General features: G+C 36.5%; 1 protein-coding gene across 1 annotated transcript in view; it reads left to right on the forward strand.

The window, feature by feature from the left end:
- The first annotated feature begins 959 nt into the window (after positions 1–959).
- Positions 960–19,355, forward strand: part of plecb (plectin b) — a 148,665-nt gene continuing 130,269 nt past the window's right edge. The window contains 2 exon segments of the mRNA XM_073871771.1: positions 960–1,157; positions 5,882–6,071. Coding sequence (XP_073727872.1) covers positions 5,885–6,071 — 187 coding nt within the window. The 5' untranslated portion in view covers positions 960–1,157; positions 5,882–5,884.

A 19,355-nucleotide genomic window follows, 5' to 3' on the forward strand; every position in this document is an offset into this window, starting at 1 on the left:
TGCACTGTAATATAATATTTTCTAAAAATACAACTCAGAATAAATTGTAAAGTGTAAAAGTTGTGAGAGACTCCTGCTGCTCCGGTAGAAATTGTATCCTTGTGCCTGAGTGTGAATTCTTGTAGTTTAAATGTTTATCATCTTTATAGTTGTAATTTTAAAAGTCTGCCTATTTTAGCAAAGATTATATAACATATGATATTATATTATGTGAAAAAAACATTGGAAGCAGGACTACTTTGTCAAGCGTAATGTGTTGTAGCAGTGAGCAGGTCATAATGAGGTCTCCTTATATGAAACACCTGACTCCACTAATCAGGCTTCTTCCAGAATGTTTAAAACATTTCTTTAATTAACACACTAACAAACTGATGCACTTTCTGACATTTCTTATTTTTCCTCATTCTCGCAGCTGTGCAAATTAAAATAAAATTAATAATGGATAAATTCATAGGCAGGTGAACACTATAAATATAACAATTAAATGTCAAAAATGATGCCATTTTATTTATTTATGTTTTACACTGAGCAAATCATGCCCACATGTAACACATGCTGCCCAGATGGGACCCACATGGTGCCCACATATTAATGTTGGCTGTACGGGCCCTGGTCTTCACTGGTTTAAGAAGTAGCTGGTTTTAGCTGGTCTTTCCAGCCTGGTAAAGCTGGCTTTAGAGCCAAGTATTGGTCAATATATAAAAATATTTGTATTATAGGCTACATTATTTGTTGGTAAACCCAACTTACATCATCAGGGTCCTTTTTAGTTTGTCTATTTGATTTAACCAAAACCCCTGTGACCATTATGTCCCCCAATGTACGAGTTGCGGATGAACACAGTAAGGTTTTACTGCATTGTGTATTCACTGGTATGCACGCGCTGGACCGCTGTATACCGAGACATGTACACGAGTTAATCATTGATCGATGACGTTATTGCCGGTGCTGTGGGACTGCTGCGTGTTTGTGGACCGCACAGCACTGCAGATTCTGCATTTCGGCTCTCTTCATCGTCTGATCACAACACTTAATGGGATTATATTATACACGCGTTGATGTGTGAGGTGTTTATAACCCACAGTAAAGTGAATCGAGCGTTACTGTACTGTATGCGGCTTTGACTGGACCGCGGACAGCTGCCAGCAGCGCATACGGTAAGACACATGTATGTTTTCCTATTGATCTGTATTTAATATTAGATTTTGTGGATGAACAATGGTACATGGAGCGTGTGAAGGTTTATACAGATATACTTTACTTTTGAGGGTGTCTGTCGTCTGTTTTGCAATGGGTTAGTAGGATGATGAGTATGTTCTGCAATGATGTACCGCAGCCTACTCGCAGACATTCGTAAAGTTTATATGGGCTCTCTTACTTGAATTACTACTGCCATCGACCATTAATATAACCACAGTTGTCTAATAATAATGTCACGAGGTACATGTGTTATTGACTGTGGCTCTTTCTGAATCTTATGCATTACTCTTTTTAAAAAACTGATAAATATTTTCTCTGAGACTGTATGTATGGTATTTTTTTCAGTTTAAGACGCATTAACCAGTGTTTGTTGTCAAACTGTTGTAGGCCTATTGCAACGTTTCACTCGTTCATAACAAAATTGGTACTTGTTCATTGAAAAGCAAGCTGCATTTCATTGGTCCATGACTGTCATACTGAAGCCCATTAGTGTAAAAATGATGAGCTTTAACATGAGCTGCAAATTATTTAAAGGTTTAGATCAGGTAACAAAAAGGCATGTAACCATTGCACTTTTACAGTGTAGGGGAGAGCTGGGCACAACCTAACACTTTTTAGTTTTGGCTCAATCATTCAGAAAATATTTAAGTTTGTTTTATTATTTTTTTTATACACATTTTTACCATTCTTGGACAATTACAGCAAACGTGACAGAAGTGCAAAGGTTACAACTTACCCCATAGGTGGGGTTAATTGTAAAAGGCAGGGGGTTAGTTGTAACATTTGCTAAAAATTAATTTTGTAGGCAAATATTTCAATACTATTTTGTCTATATACTTGAAGTGGATATTGTTTATAATAGACAGGTATCCACACTGTATTTATCATCCAGCCCTTTTCTAAAAATAGTTAAATCATAAATGGATATGTGAGAAAAAGCAGCACAATTATGGCAAAAAAATTTTTTATATGTGACTCACTGTAATAACCATACTACAGTTTCAAAATCAAATTCTGAGAAAATGAGCATCAAAGTCTGATCTTAGCCATTAATTTCATTATGATTTCAATCATTGACGTGACCTTATTCAATCAATATTACAGTTTTTTTCGATTGCTAAACGACAGTGGGCACAACTGGAATCACATGTGCAAAACTCTAACTACAGTCTGCACAGCAGCAGTTCATGTGGACCAAACTCTAGTTCATTTTTCAATGCTTGAACACAGTTTTCAAAACTCTACACACTTATCTCATGACTTTAAACACAACCTGCACAACACTGTGGATTTACGGCACTTTGTTCAAATGCTAACACACTGTTGTCCAAACTGTGAACCACACATTCAAAACACAATTGATTTCAGCCTTGTGCTTTCAAACACTGCTGATTGCAATTTCATATAAATATAAATTCCAATTTCATATATACACTCACCGGCCACTTTATTAGGTACACCATTTCAACTGCACGTTTAACGCAAATTTCTAATCAGCCAATCACATGGCAGTAACTCCATGTAGACGTGGTCACGACGATCTGCTGCAGTTCAAACCGAGTGTCAGAATGGGGAAGAAAGGTGATTTAAGTGACTTTGAATGTGGCATGGTTGTTGGTGCCAGATGGGGTGGTCTGAGTATTTCAGAAACTGCTGAACTAGTGGGATTTTCACGCACAACCATCTCTTAGGGTTCACAGAGAATGGTCTGAAAAAGAGAAAATATCAAGTGAGTGGCAGTTCTGTGGGCGCAAATGCCTTGTTGATACCAGAGGTCAGAGGAGAATGGCCAGACTGCCTCAAGCTGATAGAAAGGCAACAGTAACTCAAATAACCACCCGTTACAACTGAGAGTATGCAGAAGAGCATCTCTGAACACATGCCCTGCGCACCCCTACCATAAATGTTCAAACATTGTAGAGATAGTTTACAATTCAAAACTTTTATATATAAAAAGAGAAACCTTGTGTCTCAATTCGTTCCCTAGCTCCCAAGGTCGTGAATCAGTATATTGTGTGCACTGGTAAGGACCCTGACATTGGGACACTGTTCAATTATTTTTCTTTCACGTGGCTGCTTAAGCGCGTTGTGATCACTCACAGCTCAGATCTCTCTGACTTAATTTTAAACAGTACATTGTTAAAAAAGCTATCATTATTCTCTTACATATCCATGCATAAAATGGGGGCATATAATTACTTAATTTTAAATATATATCTTTTACAATTTTAAATAAATATTATTATTTTAAATATTGAGTAGATTGTGGTCCCTTACTGTGTAGCGATGTGTGTTTTTATTCAAACTAAAACAAACGTTTGTCTTTTTAAAAGTTCTGTCACATTTCATAAAGTTTATTGAGTTGGATCACGTGATTTTCGGTTGGCGAACTTTAAAAAGGTCACGTGATTTCTGATAAGGAAACATAGGGACCATCAATGCTCACTGATTTTTGCGTTGCATTGTGGGAATTTTTAGAGACAGAACGTTCCAGTGCACTGGAAGGATTTTGCGATTGAGACAGCCTTTAAAATGGCCGACTCCCTGATCAGTGCCCTACTTACTGAACAAGGGAGCTGATTGAGACATACCCAAAATGTCTGAATGTAAAGTACAAAGTCAAAGTTACCACCAGACCCTCTGTACAAACAATTAAGATACTTTATTATGGGTATTGAATAAGTATATTCAATAATGACTTTATAGACTTTTATGTATGTCCACATGTTCTCACATGAACTCATAACACAAGTAATGTTGACTTTTTACAATATTGATTTTTAAATACTGCTCTAATCTGATCTCAACCACTACAACAATTGTTGTTTGTCGTTATGGCAACATTTTAAGGATTGTTTTATAATAAAATACCTTCACATTACCCCAAAAATCACTTCGGATATTTTGTCCCCTTCAAGTTAATGTTTTATTGTAGGTGTTTGGAGCTATAGTTTTATCAGGTTAATAAATCGCTAGAGGTTATTTACATCTCATTTCCTCACCCTGTTTTGTCCATCAACTTATGACACATATTCATGCCCACAGTCAAACAGAACCATGCTTTGTCACTTTGTGTTCTTGTATTTGTTTGTGTAGTTGTGTAGTGTTCGTGACTGAAGCACAAAATAAGCCCCATATAGTTTGCATAGTCACAATAGGTTTGTGTTTACATCTATTTTTTTTTTATTTCCCATAAACATTGCATTAATTGTGGTTAACACTGTGCCTCTCTGAATTAATACCACTATCTACATGACAGGAATAAAGTGATATACAGTACATATATACTTACATAAAGCAGGTGATATGTAAATTATTTGCACTCAGGTCGGGCTTAATCAATTACTCTGGCTTTGATCCTGGCTTTAACACATGTGTCAGTAGCTTGACTTCAGATAAGTAATGTCTGTCACTAAACAGGTGGATGTTAATCTATATATACTGTACTGGGCTTTCAGCGAGTGATCTATACTAAAATATTGCTCATAATTATGTAAAGGGCTTTGACACTATGATGGCGTGAGTCTACGATCACAAATGCATTGCAGACATGGTTTTGCATTTAAGTATCCTTACCTTACCAATCTGTTACATTCTGCTTAAGCTGCACTGGCAAACTTGATCGTTTAGTTTGGTCATCTGCATTTGTTTGATCAGATTCGTGCTCATATTCATAAGGTAGTAAAGATGATATAATCTCCTGTTGGGAGCTGATTTTCCATATATGGTAAGAAGCATCACATTTTCGCCAGATGATATTTGGCCAATCAGGACGCACTGGATAGCTGGCCAATCAGAGCACACCGTGCAATTGAGAACGATGAGCTTTGTACAAATTCGTTTCAGAAAGGCAGGGCATAGAAGAGCAACAATAATGTACGGTCTGTGGAAAATGTGTTTTTTTAAAACCATAAACCACTCAAACGCATTGCATTACACCAAATACACACACAGAAAACATATTTTTAGCAATATAATAGAGGCTCTTTAAAATTGTGTTTTTTAAATGAATGATGTATAATGAAGAAAACTAAATAAATTAAAAGCAGCCAGTAAGGGCCTATAATAGACGAGATCACTTTCAATACTGTTCAAAGAGCTTTTTGCAGTAAGATGATGCTGGCCGATAAAATGCCAAGAGTACATTTTGTACAAATTCTAAACGTGTGACCACACTAAAGATGATTAAATATAACATAGTTTTAAAGGAACAGTATGTAAGAAATTTATATCAATTAATCATAAAATGGCCACTATACATTAAGAATTAATTTCCATTTCAAATATTTATATCACTGACATCAGTGACCTTTCAAGGATATTGTCATTTAAAAAGTGGAGTTGTAGCCCTCAACTGATGTTTATGTTGTCATTTTGCATATTGGCCACCAGTTGTGTGATTGCAGTACCAGTTTTAGCCACAAGGTTTGTGATTGCAATACCAGTTTTGGCCACAATCCTACATACTGTTCCTTTAACTTATTTGACATTTTTGTCTTTTCTTTGTCACAATATTCGTCTTAAAGTTAAATTTGTGTTTAACATAGTTTACTATTATTTTAAAGTGTGGAAAAATGTTAATAAAGAATGGGTAAGTTACCCGAAACGTTTGGTTGGTAGTGTATATCTGGTAGTGTATATGGACTGCATGTAATTTCCTGTAAATGTTGTATACCTGTAGGTGATGGCTGCTGGCCGCAGGGAGAAACTAAGAGAACTTCCTCCGGTGCAGCAGAGCTCCAGTGACAGGAGCAGCTCTGTAGGAGACACGCTTCCCTGGAACCTCCCTAAACATCAGCGGGTCAAACGATCCAAGTCTGCCTCTGCAGAGGTGCTGGACCCGGCTGAGAGAGCCGTCATTCGCATCGCAGGTGTGTTAATGTTACTATTCCACTCTGATACTGGTGAATGTGAGCAACTTCAACCTGTAGTTATTACCTTCTCGATTTGAAAGAGGGTCCTGGGCTCCAGTTTATCTATAGAGTCCAGCTACTGCATAACAATGCTATGCCAAACACTTATTTTCTTATTTTCTGCAACAATTGTGCACCCATATGGTCTTGCTCAGTGGGTTACCTTTTAGCAAGATTCTCCCCGGTTAGAGCATCGGCTGGGCCGGGGGCCTTTTTTGTGTTGAGTTTGTATGTTCTCCCTGTGTGCCAGGATTAGCCAGTTCTTGCCATGAATATAGTCATAGGTGTTGGAATGGCATTAAGAAATAAGACATGTTAAAAACAGCACAATGACCAGTTTGATCTGTGACAGGGGTGTCCTCTGGTGCAAGTGTAGATTCAGCATCTAACAGGACTTGCAGTACCAGCTTTCATCTCTGTCAGAGCCTGAGTCAGCAAATGCATGCACACTGATGGATGTACACACTAAGAGCTCATGAAGACAGACTATTGAATAGCTCTGCCTTTTTGTTATTATGTATTTCTGTAGTAGACAATATGATTTGAGAGATCTTTCTTTTATTTTGTGAGCTACGATGGGAGATGTGTCACATGCTTATAGCCAAAAATGTAAATCCTGTTTAATTGCAGTCAGTCATGTTTAATGTGAGTAGTTGTGCTGCATTATTGATATAGCTTTTGAGCTGCTTTATTACCATTATTAACTTAAAATCAGTATTATTTGTATAATATCAGTATATAACGTGCAGATACAACTCTGTACACTCACAGGCTGATTTCATGAAAGAGTCTGTGTGCTGCTAACCAAGCATTGCTCTGTTTGTTTGACTGGTCTGCATGTCAACTTCTGACTTAACCAATAGCATATCGAATGGGGCTACCTAGTTAGCTGACCAACAGAACATAGGCAGAATATTTGGGTAAATGGTAACCTGTATGTAAACAACATTTCTCCAAAGAATACAACAGTTTTATTTATTACATATACCAGGCCTGATCAGCTACAGCAAATATTTGAACCCAGTCGGGATAAAATTGTACGTTTTTGTATATAAACTGCCTTAAATGTGCTTTTGCAGCATCGTTTCTTGACAAAGATGGATTGCAAGTAGGCGGCTGCTGTAACAGCCCTGAAAAACGCTGAGTCAGTGTGAGTGTTTTTGTTGATGTCCACACTGTTTCACGAGTCCTGCATAAGTGAACATTGATCTCTGAGGACAGCAATGCTCTCCTCCTGTTTCACAACGTTTATCTGCTGTAGGCTATGTATGTACATTGAGACATAAGGGATATAGATGTGTTACCTTTATTTTATGGTCCTTAAGCAATGACAAACCTGGCCGAATGTGACCCTGTCTGTAAACTCCAGGCTAAAGTCTCATAATCTAATGATAAGATTTGGAGCATCAAAGTTTGATTTCAATCACTTCAGTCTTTGACATGATCATACTCAGTCAATATTAAAGATATCAAGGTGGTATTTTCACAGAATGTTCTTTACATTATATAAGATGATTTTATATCGAAAACAGTAAATCACAGGCAGTTATAACTGTAGTACCGTTGTTATCCACCAGATGTCAGTGGGTTAAAGTTATTAATGTCACTGGAAAGAGGTTTTCACCATCCAATAAATGCAATGTCAAATGTCAAAATTAATAACAGATTATTTTCAATAATCATTTTCACATTGTAAATGATTCATTCACAAATAGTTTAATTTTCATGAATCAGCGATCCAGCCACTGTATAGCAGTTAGCATACATTTTACTGGATTTACTAAATAATGAGCTACCATTTTCCTTCGAAATACTTGAAAAAGTTTATTTAACTGTATTGAGTTTCATTGTTTAATTTCGTGCATCTATACTAAAACTTTCCAAAGTTACTTACAGTTTGTATGATTACTACCTGAGGTCATAAGCGAGGGGTCAACGGTCATGGCAGCTGTGTGCTATAATAGGTAGGTGCGAGGGGTGTTAATGTGGTCAAACAGAGTCGAATCGTTCTTTGAGCGTGTCAGGCATATTTAATTTCACACTCATGTCAGGTTTCTCTTTGATAACACAGGGATGTTAAATATTCGCATGTTGCCTGCATGCTCTCACACACTGAACAGACCACACACACACACACACACACACATTTACGAATGCTGTAGGGAGCAGTGTAATTCAAGCCCACAGTAATGGCCTCACATCAGATCTAACACCTGTTTTTGGGTTCAGGGCTGTAGTCCTTGTAGAAATGTCTCAGGTTGTTGGAGACGTGCATACTGTATGGCCCTTAAACACACATACTCAAATGTATTCAGACCCTTTATGCCAACCACACGTATTCCCAAATGCAGTATGTGTGTATGATATTTGTGTATGTGTGGCACAGTATTTGACAGTAAGTGTGTCATACATTTTTTTTTTCGTTTTTATTGTTTTATTGTCACATGTTTACTATAAAGATGACTAGTCCTGCTGAAGTCAACACGATGTGTTTTTGGTTTGTTGCTTCGTAGCCCAGTTTTGTCTTTTACTCTGAAAGCTAATAGCTGCCTGAGCAAGAGTCTTACATGAGAAGTATTCTCGGAAACACAGCAATCTCTACAGTGAGTAGGTGTTGGGCTTCTAGATTGCACCATTTGGGGAAGTGTTATGTTTATTTATAGGAAAACCTTAAAACACTGTTACAGTCATGTATATGGGGGTTTTGTATAATCATGGGTGTGACTTGAACAGTTCTGTAGAGAAATTTGTTTGTTTTGACCATGATTTAACTACCTAGGAGTTTTCATACACATTTAGTTTAGGAATACTGTAAAAATTACTGAAGATGGCTGGTGTCTGTTTTACCAGTATTTTACTATATAGTAAATGGATAAACACGGAAATATAAAATATTTTATGTTTACAGTAAAATGCTGTAAAGTAATTTCACAGTATAAATTTAGCAAAATTACAGAACATGGCTGGCGTCTGTGCTGCCATTATTTTACTGTATATTGATAAATATGGAAATATACTGTATTTTATGTTTAAAGTAAAATGCTATAAAGTAATTTTACAGTATAAATTGTGGAAAATTACAGAACATGGCTGGCGACTGTGCTGCCATTATTTTACTGTATATTGATGAATACGAGAATATACACTATTTTATGTATATACAGTAATAAAGTGTAAAGTAATTTCATAGTATAATTGTGCAAAATTAAAGTAGATGGCTTGTTTCTGTGCTGCCAGTAACTTACTTTTACTATACCGAAAAAAGGAAACTATATTTACTAAGTATTTTTGCAGATGTAGTTTTTGTTTTTGTTGGAATTCAATTGAAACGAGCAGGATGTTGTTTGGAGTATGTCAAAGATGTCATTGACATCTGAGTGAACCCGTCTCACACGCCGTGAGGTTACACACCAGTTCAGTTTGATTTACTCTGATTGCTTTTTGAAAAGCTTTTAGTCACACGAGTGCAGGAGTAAATGCAGCCTGAAAGACTCGTTCTGTCACTATACAGTGCTCAGTGCACAGATGTTTCATTGTTGCGTGAATGAAATCACGTCAGACCGAAAGTATGCAATGATAAAAATCATATGCAGTGGTATTTTGGCATTGTCACCTGTCCGCACTGTGTGGCATGGTTTTCATTCATATTTTTTATATTACAATAATCATAACCGGAGGGTATTTTGGTTGTCATAAAAATAATAATAATAAGCAAAACATTTTAATAACAGGTACTAAAAACAGACTTTCTTTATTTCAAACACAAATGAATTACTTTTTTTTAAATGTAAAGTATGACCTGACACACTTTTTTTAGATTCACCTCCTTCCATGCAAGTTTTTGTTGTAAAGAGGTGTGTCAAGGTGTGAGCTGTCATTATTTCCATCTGTGTTTTGTGTGTCTTTAAGAGGCGGCCCTCCTCTGTCTACTGGTATTTCCCAGCCGGGAAGGGGGGAGGGGGGCGTGGCCAACGCTTAACTTTAGGAATGAAGTTTAGAGCAGGACCACAGCATTGCTCCACACAATCTTAGCCACACTCGTATAGAGGTGGACATCATTTACCGGCGCATACGACTGACCTGCCAATGGCCATGTATGAATCCATCTGCCTTCCACCCAACGCAGACGAACAGGACTTTGTTCAAGCCTATGAGAACGTCAGAGAGAAATACAAAGGTACCACACAATAGAAAAGGGCGGACTGGTAGCGATGACATGCGTGTGTGAGCTTGCTGGGGCCACGTGCTGCTTGTTTCAGCTGTTGGCTTCTGGGTGTTTATTGATCGGCACACATGCTGTCTGTCAGTGAGTCTCATGAGGTTGGGAACTTCAGAGGAGATTTTTGAATGCTCTTTGTACTGACCTTAATAATATCACTGTGACAGTTTCTCCTTGAGAAATTGTAGTTGTCTGTGCACTTTAATTGCCTTATCTTGGCTTAATTTAAATGCTCATATTTAATTCATAAAGTCTCTGTGCAGTTCACTGGGGGTCACTTGAGTTGACCACATGCTTTATCTTGTGAAGGTTGTGTGGTTATTCTTTTGTTTCTGTACAAATGTCATTGCTTGTGTATGTACAGATAAGGTTTTCATGCTAAATGTATGCTGAATTTAAAACATATGCGACAGCCACCAGCAGCTTGCATTTATGCATTTGGCAGACGGTTTTATCACAAGCGACCTTCTGTACTATCAAGCTATATATCTTTTTTATCAGTTTTCCTGGGATCAAACCTATGAACTTTACATTGCTTGTACAATGCTCTACCAATTAAGCTACTGGAAAACTTGTTTTGTGTGTGTGTGTTAGTTTGGGTTGGATCTAAAATCAAAGTACTATATTTTGATGTATATTTATTCCTTCATTGTGGACAGAGTAGATCTCGCTTGCATGACTATTGATAACACTCATACTTATGGTTAGGGATTTAAACAAATATTTTATTTCAGTACAGAACTTCTTTAGCATCTACCTTTTCTGTCAAACTTTTCTGGTTGTACCCTCAAAGGTTATTTTTTGTACCTTACTGGTATAAAACAGTACTTATTGGTATAAAGCATTGACCTGTTGTACTTTATGGGGCACAATATACCCTTAAGACATATAGTGTGCCTTTAACCTCCTAAGACCTGAGCTTTGGTTTGTCTTTTTTCAGAGTTCTTCCAGCTATTTTGGGGTTAGGAAGAACCAATAAGCAGTGTAATTGTCCACGTTTATGTACATCAGGTTCCAGTTACACAAAATGTAGTATTATAGTGCAAACATCCAAAAATGTGATGTCCACGTATGTGGTTTTAGGAGGTTAGGGACCAATTTTGTACTAGTTTAATGTAAGGGGTACAAAACATTTAACTGTACCTATAAAGGTACACAATAGGCCATTAACATACAGTAATATACTAAAAAGGTTAAACATTGTATTATGTTTTACCTTTGTTTTACTACAAACAGAGGGTACCACCCCATCAACAGAAAATGTACAGTTTTTCTGACAGTGGACCTTTAATATTTTGGCTTGCCAAGCTACACCTTGATTAAAATGTCATAGGATAGACTGTTTTACTTTTGGTAAGTCAGTAACCAACCAACCAACCAGTTTCTACCATAAACACCTTACTACTTAGCACAATCTTAGCAACCATTAGGACCCCCAACCCCATGGATGTACATCAGTTTGACAGGTGAAGTCTCTGTCCTTTACTCATCATGCTTTTATCTTATTTAACTTACTGTGCAGTAGCTTTATTAGCTCTCTAGTCCTGCTGAAGTGACCCAGAGTTAATACAGCCGTGACAGTTTATACATCAAACCATTAGGGGATTTGAACCAACAGCTTTTCAGTTGCCAACCCAAATATTTAATCGCTAAGACACAGAACCCCATTCTGTCTTTTGTTAATCTGGTGTTTATTCCTTCGCTGTCACAAGGGCAACTAAATGTGGGGGTATGATTTATTGTTGATATAAATATCGCTCCACTTTTGTTTCTGTGTTGAGACTAAGACGTAAAGGGGTCTGTGCTGAATCACTCTCTCAGCCTCCACGCGCTGTTGGCTCACGCGTGTGTGTGTGTGTGTGCGTGTGTGTGTGTGTGTGTGAGTGTGTGTGTGTGTGTGTGTGTGAGTGTTTGCGTCAGGTTAAATAAGAGTTTACAAAAGAAGCGTTCCTGCTGTCCCTTCTCCCTCAGCCAGATCCTCTATTTGATCTCCTTATTAAGGCACATCAGGCAGGATGTTACACACATGCCATCTCTCTCTTCTGCTCTCTCACTCATACTGATTCAATCCTTTCATTTTCCATTATGTCTTTGTCTATATCCACTGGCCAGTCTTTCTTCCCTGATTGCTCCTTTCCATCTTAAAGTATCAGGGCTCTCTGAGCGAAAAAGTTGTCATCATCATGTCATTCTTGACCTTGAATGTTTTTAGCACAATTTAAGCTTCTAAAACAAAAGTTATGGTACAGTTGATGTCAAATTTAATTGTTGGTCAATAATACGTTGTTTAATTGCGATTTTAGCATTTAATTTTGAAGATTAAGATTTTGAAGTCTGTACCCATTCAAGTAGATAGGATTTTAGTCTTGCATGACTGAAATAATTGCCTGATGGGGTTGCAAGCTGGCCGCCGAGTGGCCTCAACTTCCCTAAAGGGACTTTTTTTGCTAATAATACCCTAGTGCAGTGGTCACCAATCCTGGTCCTGGAGGGCTGGTGTCTCTGCAGAGTTTAGCTCCAACCCTAATCAAACACACCTGAAGCAGCTAATTAAAGTGATTCAGGGTTGGAGCTAAACTCTGCAGAGACACCGGCCCTCCAGGACCAGGATTGGTGACCACTGCCCTAGTGATTATAGTGACCCATATGAGAAAACACCTTTTGTGCGTCATGGGAAACTAACTTTTCCATTTTTCTATATTGCAAAATTGTTAAATGATTACAGAAATGTTATTTATTTTAAAGTTTCAAGTATTGTTTAATATTGTGTAATTCTCTAAAAAGTCATTTCATTTCAATGGATAAACTTTCTTAAATAAAAAAGTCATTATATGAGAATGAAATGCCAATGCCTGCTATTTTAATAATTATGTATAGGAATACATACAAATCTGTATGTATGTTAAGCTGGTAATATGTAAATAATTAACTGTCAAAGCGTCAATATTATACCTTTTAGTGTGTATGAAATGTTTTTTGAAAACGATCCTGCACTCTAAAAAAGGATGTTAATTTTTTACACATTGTTTTGTGTTATCCTATTAAACACATTATGATTTATTTTATTTTACACATTTTGTGTAATGTCGTGTTGATTTTTCGTTCAAATAAATAAAAGGGACAACACAAGATGTGTTAAGACAACACAAAGTGTGTTGTTTCAAAAAGAAAACAAAGATAAGTTAAGTTAAGGACAACACGTCCTACACGTTTTAAGACATTTGTTTAAGATTATTTCCATTTTTTTCCGTTTAAGCGCTTTTAGTCCCTTTAAATTAGGAAAGGACCTTTAAAGCTACAAAATAAAAAGGAAGATTCTAAAAAAAAGTTATGTCACACATTTGTGTTTTCACGTTTGATTGTTGCTGTCATTTTAGTGCACGCTGGTGCAGTATTTGAGTCCATCCTGTGCCCCCTTATTTACAGTGTGGTGTCAGAAAGAGCATTAGCTGATGAGTTTGACCTGACTTAGCCCTGACTTTCCACAAAAGCACCACTGTTTCATCCATGTGGGTTCTTGAATTGTTACAGTGTTTGTAAATAGTTTTTGTTTTCTTTCTGCTGTTGATGTTCAAGTTCAGTAATGAGTGCAGTTAGATTAAAGTGATTGCATTTGCACTGCATATGTGTTGACATTGCACTGTGTGCCACTGTTCTGCACTGCTGATGTCTGAGAGTGGAAAGAATTTGCTCTGTAAACCTCAACGGCTGCTCTCGTGGGTTCATTCTAGTCTGATGGTAACGTCAGATCTTCATTATGGCTTGTTCATTGTGTAAGCACTTCCTGCTGTTGAAAAGAGTGGTTGCCATGGCACCGTACCATCATGAGATGAATGAGTTTCTTATACAGCTGGAAAGAGTTCTGCGTTGTCTATCATTTACTAAAAATAATGCAATAGAGTGTTCACTTTTGACTGAAGCATACGGAGAACTGTTCAGAAGTGTGGAAACTTTTACTTATTCTTCATTTACATTTTTCCATATTTTAAAATAATAGTGAAGCCATTAAAACTCTGGAATAACACAAATATGTATATTTTAAAAGTTGACACTGCTGCCTCATCCTTTAAAAAACTTTGTACATAAAAAGTGGGTATTGGTACCTCAAATGTACTGTAGGGCCAGGGAAAGGTGGGCACCAAGTAACACTTTTGGCTTTGGCTCTATTCAAAAAATATTTGATTTAATCATTTTTACACAATCAAATGAACACTTAAAGCAGGTCTAGGCCTTGGTTTAATTGGGAAATATAACTTGTTTTAACAGGCATGCCTTACTAAAAGCTTTGCTTGTGTGCACTTTGAGGCAAAACAAAGGACACTGGTGTATTTTAAGATATGTCAGTGCAAGTTGTTTTCATTTTGGACAGCTCTTACATTTATTTGAATTTAGGACTAGTCTAATCCTTGTCCGGGAAACCGCCCCATAAAGTTTGTTTGTGGGGCCTACCGTTGTCGTACAATTACAACGATAGTGACAGGAGTGCAAAAGTTACTTACCCCATTGGTGGGTTTAATTGTAACAAACAGAGGGTTTGTTGAAATACCTGCTAGAAAATTTAGTTTAAAAACAAATAATTCAATAAAATTCTGTCTATATTAAAGGTGGATATTTTATGGACATGTTTATATATCTGCCTATAATAGATAGATATTCACACATTCATCCATCCATGATCCTTCATCTAACCATCCTTGTATTATGCATCAGTGGCTATGTTTACATGCACAAAATACCAATAACTAAGCAACAAATCATTTCATCTTTAACCCGCAGAAAAAAACAACTGGTGGAAACAGTTTAAACAGTAGCCCAAATCTAACTTCGAAAAAAGCAGAGGACTTGGCAACGCTACGCTGCGGACAGCATCTCTCGTCTAGTTCACGCTTTATCTCTGGATAAAAGTCAAAACTGAGATGGAGAATGTTGTTCTTAGAAGTTTTCAGATATAGGTAATGAAAACACAGTTTTCAAAAAGCACAAAGCTATTTTAATGCTTTAAGTAGCCTAATGTTTTAAAAGTACACATGAATGCTGCAGAATGTAGTACATCGTGCGTACAGCGCGTGACCCCATTAACTTTACCTTAATAATGTGTGATGTTATTGCTTTGCTATTGCGTGTTTCTGTGAAAAGAATCATGTGATATAAGAGGTAAATGTAATACGTGAACTTGAGCACAAATGTTCTGCGCATGTGCACAAAGTATTTTTGCATCCGATTGAGAAAATACTATGATTCCCGAGTTTACATGCGTACTTTTCTCCAGAAGAAAAGTACGACATTTGCATTATTAAGGTGTTTACATGAAGGCTTTTTAATAAGATTGAGCCATCAATACGATTACAAACGGATTATTTGGTTGCATGTTAATATACCTAGTGTATATAAATAGATTTTTTTTGAAAGGGCTGCACAATTAAAACAAAAAAATTGAGAGTTATTTCTCCTGACATTTTATTAACAGTTATCATTTTGATGAATAGTATTTGGGCGATTCCACAGTAGGGCTCACTATGTGAGACATTAGACCAGTGGTTCTCAAACTGGGGGCCGCGAGATGGTGCCTGGGGGGCCCCAGTTTTATGACATTTTATAAAATAAATTAATTTATCATGAATTCTGTGGAATTAAACCTAAAAAAAATAAGGCTACTAACCAACAGCACTACTTTGTATCATTAAATATGTTTTGTTTAATTAAAAGTTGAGTTTTAGAAACTTTTTCTTTGTCATAAATTTTCTTTGGGGGGGCCGCGAAGGAATGCGCATACATAAGGGGGGCGCACGCTGAAAAAGTTTGAGAACCACTGCATTAGACTGCAAAAATCAATCTTCACGGAAAAAGCCATTGTTCTCAGGTTAACATCCTAAGAAAACCTGGGATACAGCTGTGTGAAAGGCAAGATAAATCTGGCAATGGTAAACTAGTAAACTTTGATCAAGGGTGAGTTGATGTATGTCAATGGGCACGGAGGCACAGAGACTTCCGTTTACGATATGATTTTAATGATGATTAAGGAGCGGTTTCCCGGACAGGGATTAGCTTAATCCAGGACTAGGCCTTAGTTTAATTAGGAAATATAACTAGTTTTAACAAACATGCCTTACTTAAAACCTGTGTGCATTTTGAGGCGAAACAAAGGGCACTGATGTATTTTAAGATATATAAGTGCAGGTTGTTTTCAGTTTGTACAGCTCTTAAAAATGTTTTAGTTTAGGAATAGTCTAATCCCTGTCCGGGAAACCGCCCCTAAATGTTTAGGTTCCTTTTAAACCTACATTAAAAGTGTACCGGTTAAATATTATTACTGCAGTAAAAGAGTTTATTTTGATCATGATGCCACGATCGGTTGCTGGATAATTCTGAAATTACTTTTCAGTCATTTTCAAATTTGTAAACATTTGGACAGAAACCACAAACTTATCAACATTTCAACATTTGTCGAAATCCGTGAAATCCTCTTTCTCCCACGCAGAGCATGGGTGACCTAGACAATCTTATATCTGACTTGAGAACCGCTGAGACATTAGGAGATGGACATTTACCATCAGAATAAAATGTTTTTCAGATGCACTGAATGTCTTAACCTGACACCCCCAATTTCTGGGGATGTAAATAAAAAAGTCACATTACACGATAATGCCAAGGTTTAGTGGGATAAAATTAACTTTATTATTTCTTACATGTATCTTAAACTTTTCTGTGTTTTCCCCTACATCTATTCATGTAAAGCTGCGTTGGAACAATTAACAATTGTGAGAAGCGCTATATAAATAAAATAAAATAAAATAAAATAAAATTGAATATTTAATTAAACAAAACAGTGAACTAAAATCAAAATGACAACTACTGGGTATTATACAAACTTTATTGTTCATTACACCCCGAAACTGTGGAAACGCCCATTTGTTTAATTTCATTATCATTTACATTGTTTCATTTCATTATATTACCATTGTATACCTGATGCTTTATTGTAGCAATGTGTGACAATTTAGCCCGCCGTGCAAACATGTTTTCAGTCACCAAAAGCTTCTTGAGCATCTTAAATTGTAAATATAATTTTAGTTTACTAATGAAATATGACTGTCTGTGAAATCCAGGCTGAAGTCTCCAAATCTAATTACAAGATTAGGAGCATTAAAGTTTGATTTTAACCATTTATTTCACTTTATTTCACTTAATCATTTATTTCATGATTTCAATCTCTGACATAACCTTACTCAGACAATATTAAAGATATCAAGGTTATATTTTCACTTTATGTTTACATTATTTAATATGATTCTATGTAGAAAACAACAAATCTAAATGTTTTTTTTTAATAATTACTTAAATTACTTCAAAAGGAACCATAAAGCCTGACAAGTGGATATTAAGAAAATCAGTGAAAACCACTGATTTTGTGATTTATTTAGTATAAAGTTAAATTCATTCTGCCTTTTCATGTATAATATTGCAGTTCTCTTCAATTCTGATGAGTCTGTAATGTCAGGCTGAGGTGGCCACTTATCTTTAGCTGCGAGACTTGAGAGCTGCATCTTCTAATGCAATTTACAGCAGCAGGTGGCGGGACGTCACTTCTATCTGGGGGGATTATTATTATTATTACCCTAGACCATCATCCACAGCCCTTTGCCCCATGCAGACCGAAGGACTTAAAATAACCTTTCACATTGCCCTGCCTTGCCTGTCCTCCAATTAAGAAACTATTTTGGAGTCTTTGCCAGCCCCAATTGTTTAGCAAGGGCAATTTTAATACCACTGTATTTTGGGCACTTGATAAATACATTAGTGCTTTGTTTTCTTGTTGTTAATTTGTACTTTGAGTTACATAAAGTGTCACATTAAATGATTTTGTAGTTTATCAGTGAATTATAAGTGTGATATCACAGCATCTGTATGCGTTTTTAGACTGTCTGTCAATACAGTGGCTCAGCATATGCAGGCTTTTGAAAGTGTACAGTACTCAGAATTTTGTAGATATGGTGTAAAATGATGACAGACATTAATTCATAGTCCTGATGGACAGCTTGTGTGTGTCAAATCAGTATTGTGTATGAGATTTTTTCAGTTTGTTGCTGTCAAGTGCAAAGAGATATTTATCTGTCAGGAAATGAGCGCCAGAGATATTTACAAACTCAAAACACATTGCCTTATATGGCTGCTTGATTCAAAACCCTTAATCTGCATGCATAAGTCATTGTATCTTGATTGAAAGGTAAAAACTGTCATAAAACATGATCATATTGTTCATTTAATAGTGCCTTAGTAGCAGTATCATATCAGATGATATAATTTCATGATTTCATCAAGTCAGCATAATTTCTGTAATTTAATTAGATTGCAGGATAAGGTTTAGGAGCTGACTTTATATTTATTGATATTAAATGGTCTGTGAATGGATAATTAAATTTCTTCTTGATCTTTTGACAGTTAAAAGGTGGTTATACTATAAAATATCCTGTAATTAAAAAAATTCAACACTTCCATGTTATTTAAAACTGTTTCAACACTGTTACCCGATAATAGCAGCGGGGGGTTACTTCCAAGCCTTCCATGAGGCACACCCACAAAAACAGAGAGTTTTAAAATGGAGGCTCAAAAATAGGGTTGAGTAAGGACTACTACTTATTTATTATGGCGTACACTCACCTAAAGGATTATTAGGAACACCATACTAATACTGTGTTTGACCCCCTTTCTCCTTTAGAACTGCCTTAATTCTACGTGGCATTGATTCAACAAGGTGTTGAAAGCATTCTTTAGAAATGTTGGCCCATATTGATAGGATAGCATCTTGCAGTTGATGGAGATTTGTGGGATGCACATCCAGGGCACAAAGCTCCCGTTCTCCCACATCCCAAAGATGCTCTATTGGGTTGAGATCTGGTGACTGTGGGGGCCATTTAAGTACTGAACTCATTGTCATGTTCAAGAAACCAATTTAAAATGATTCAAGCTTTGTGACATTGTGCATTATCCTGCTGGAAGTAGCCATCAGAGGATGAGTACATGGT

Source organism: Misgurnus anguillicaudatus, chromosome 10 (genome assembly GCF_027580225.2).
Source record: "Misgurnus anguillicaudatus chromosome 10, ASM2758022v2, whole genome shotgun sequence".
In the NCBI taxonomy this organism is placed as follows: Eukaryota; Metazoa; Chordata; class Actinopteri; order Cypriniformes; family Cobitidae; genus Misgurnus; species Misgurnus anguillicaudatus.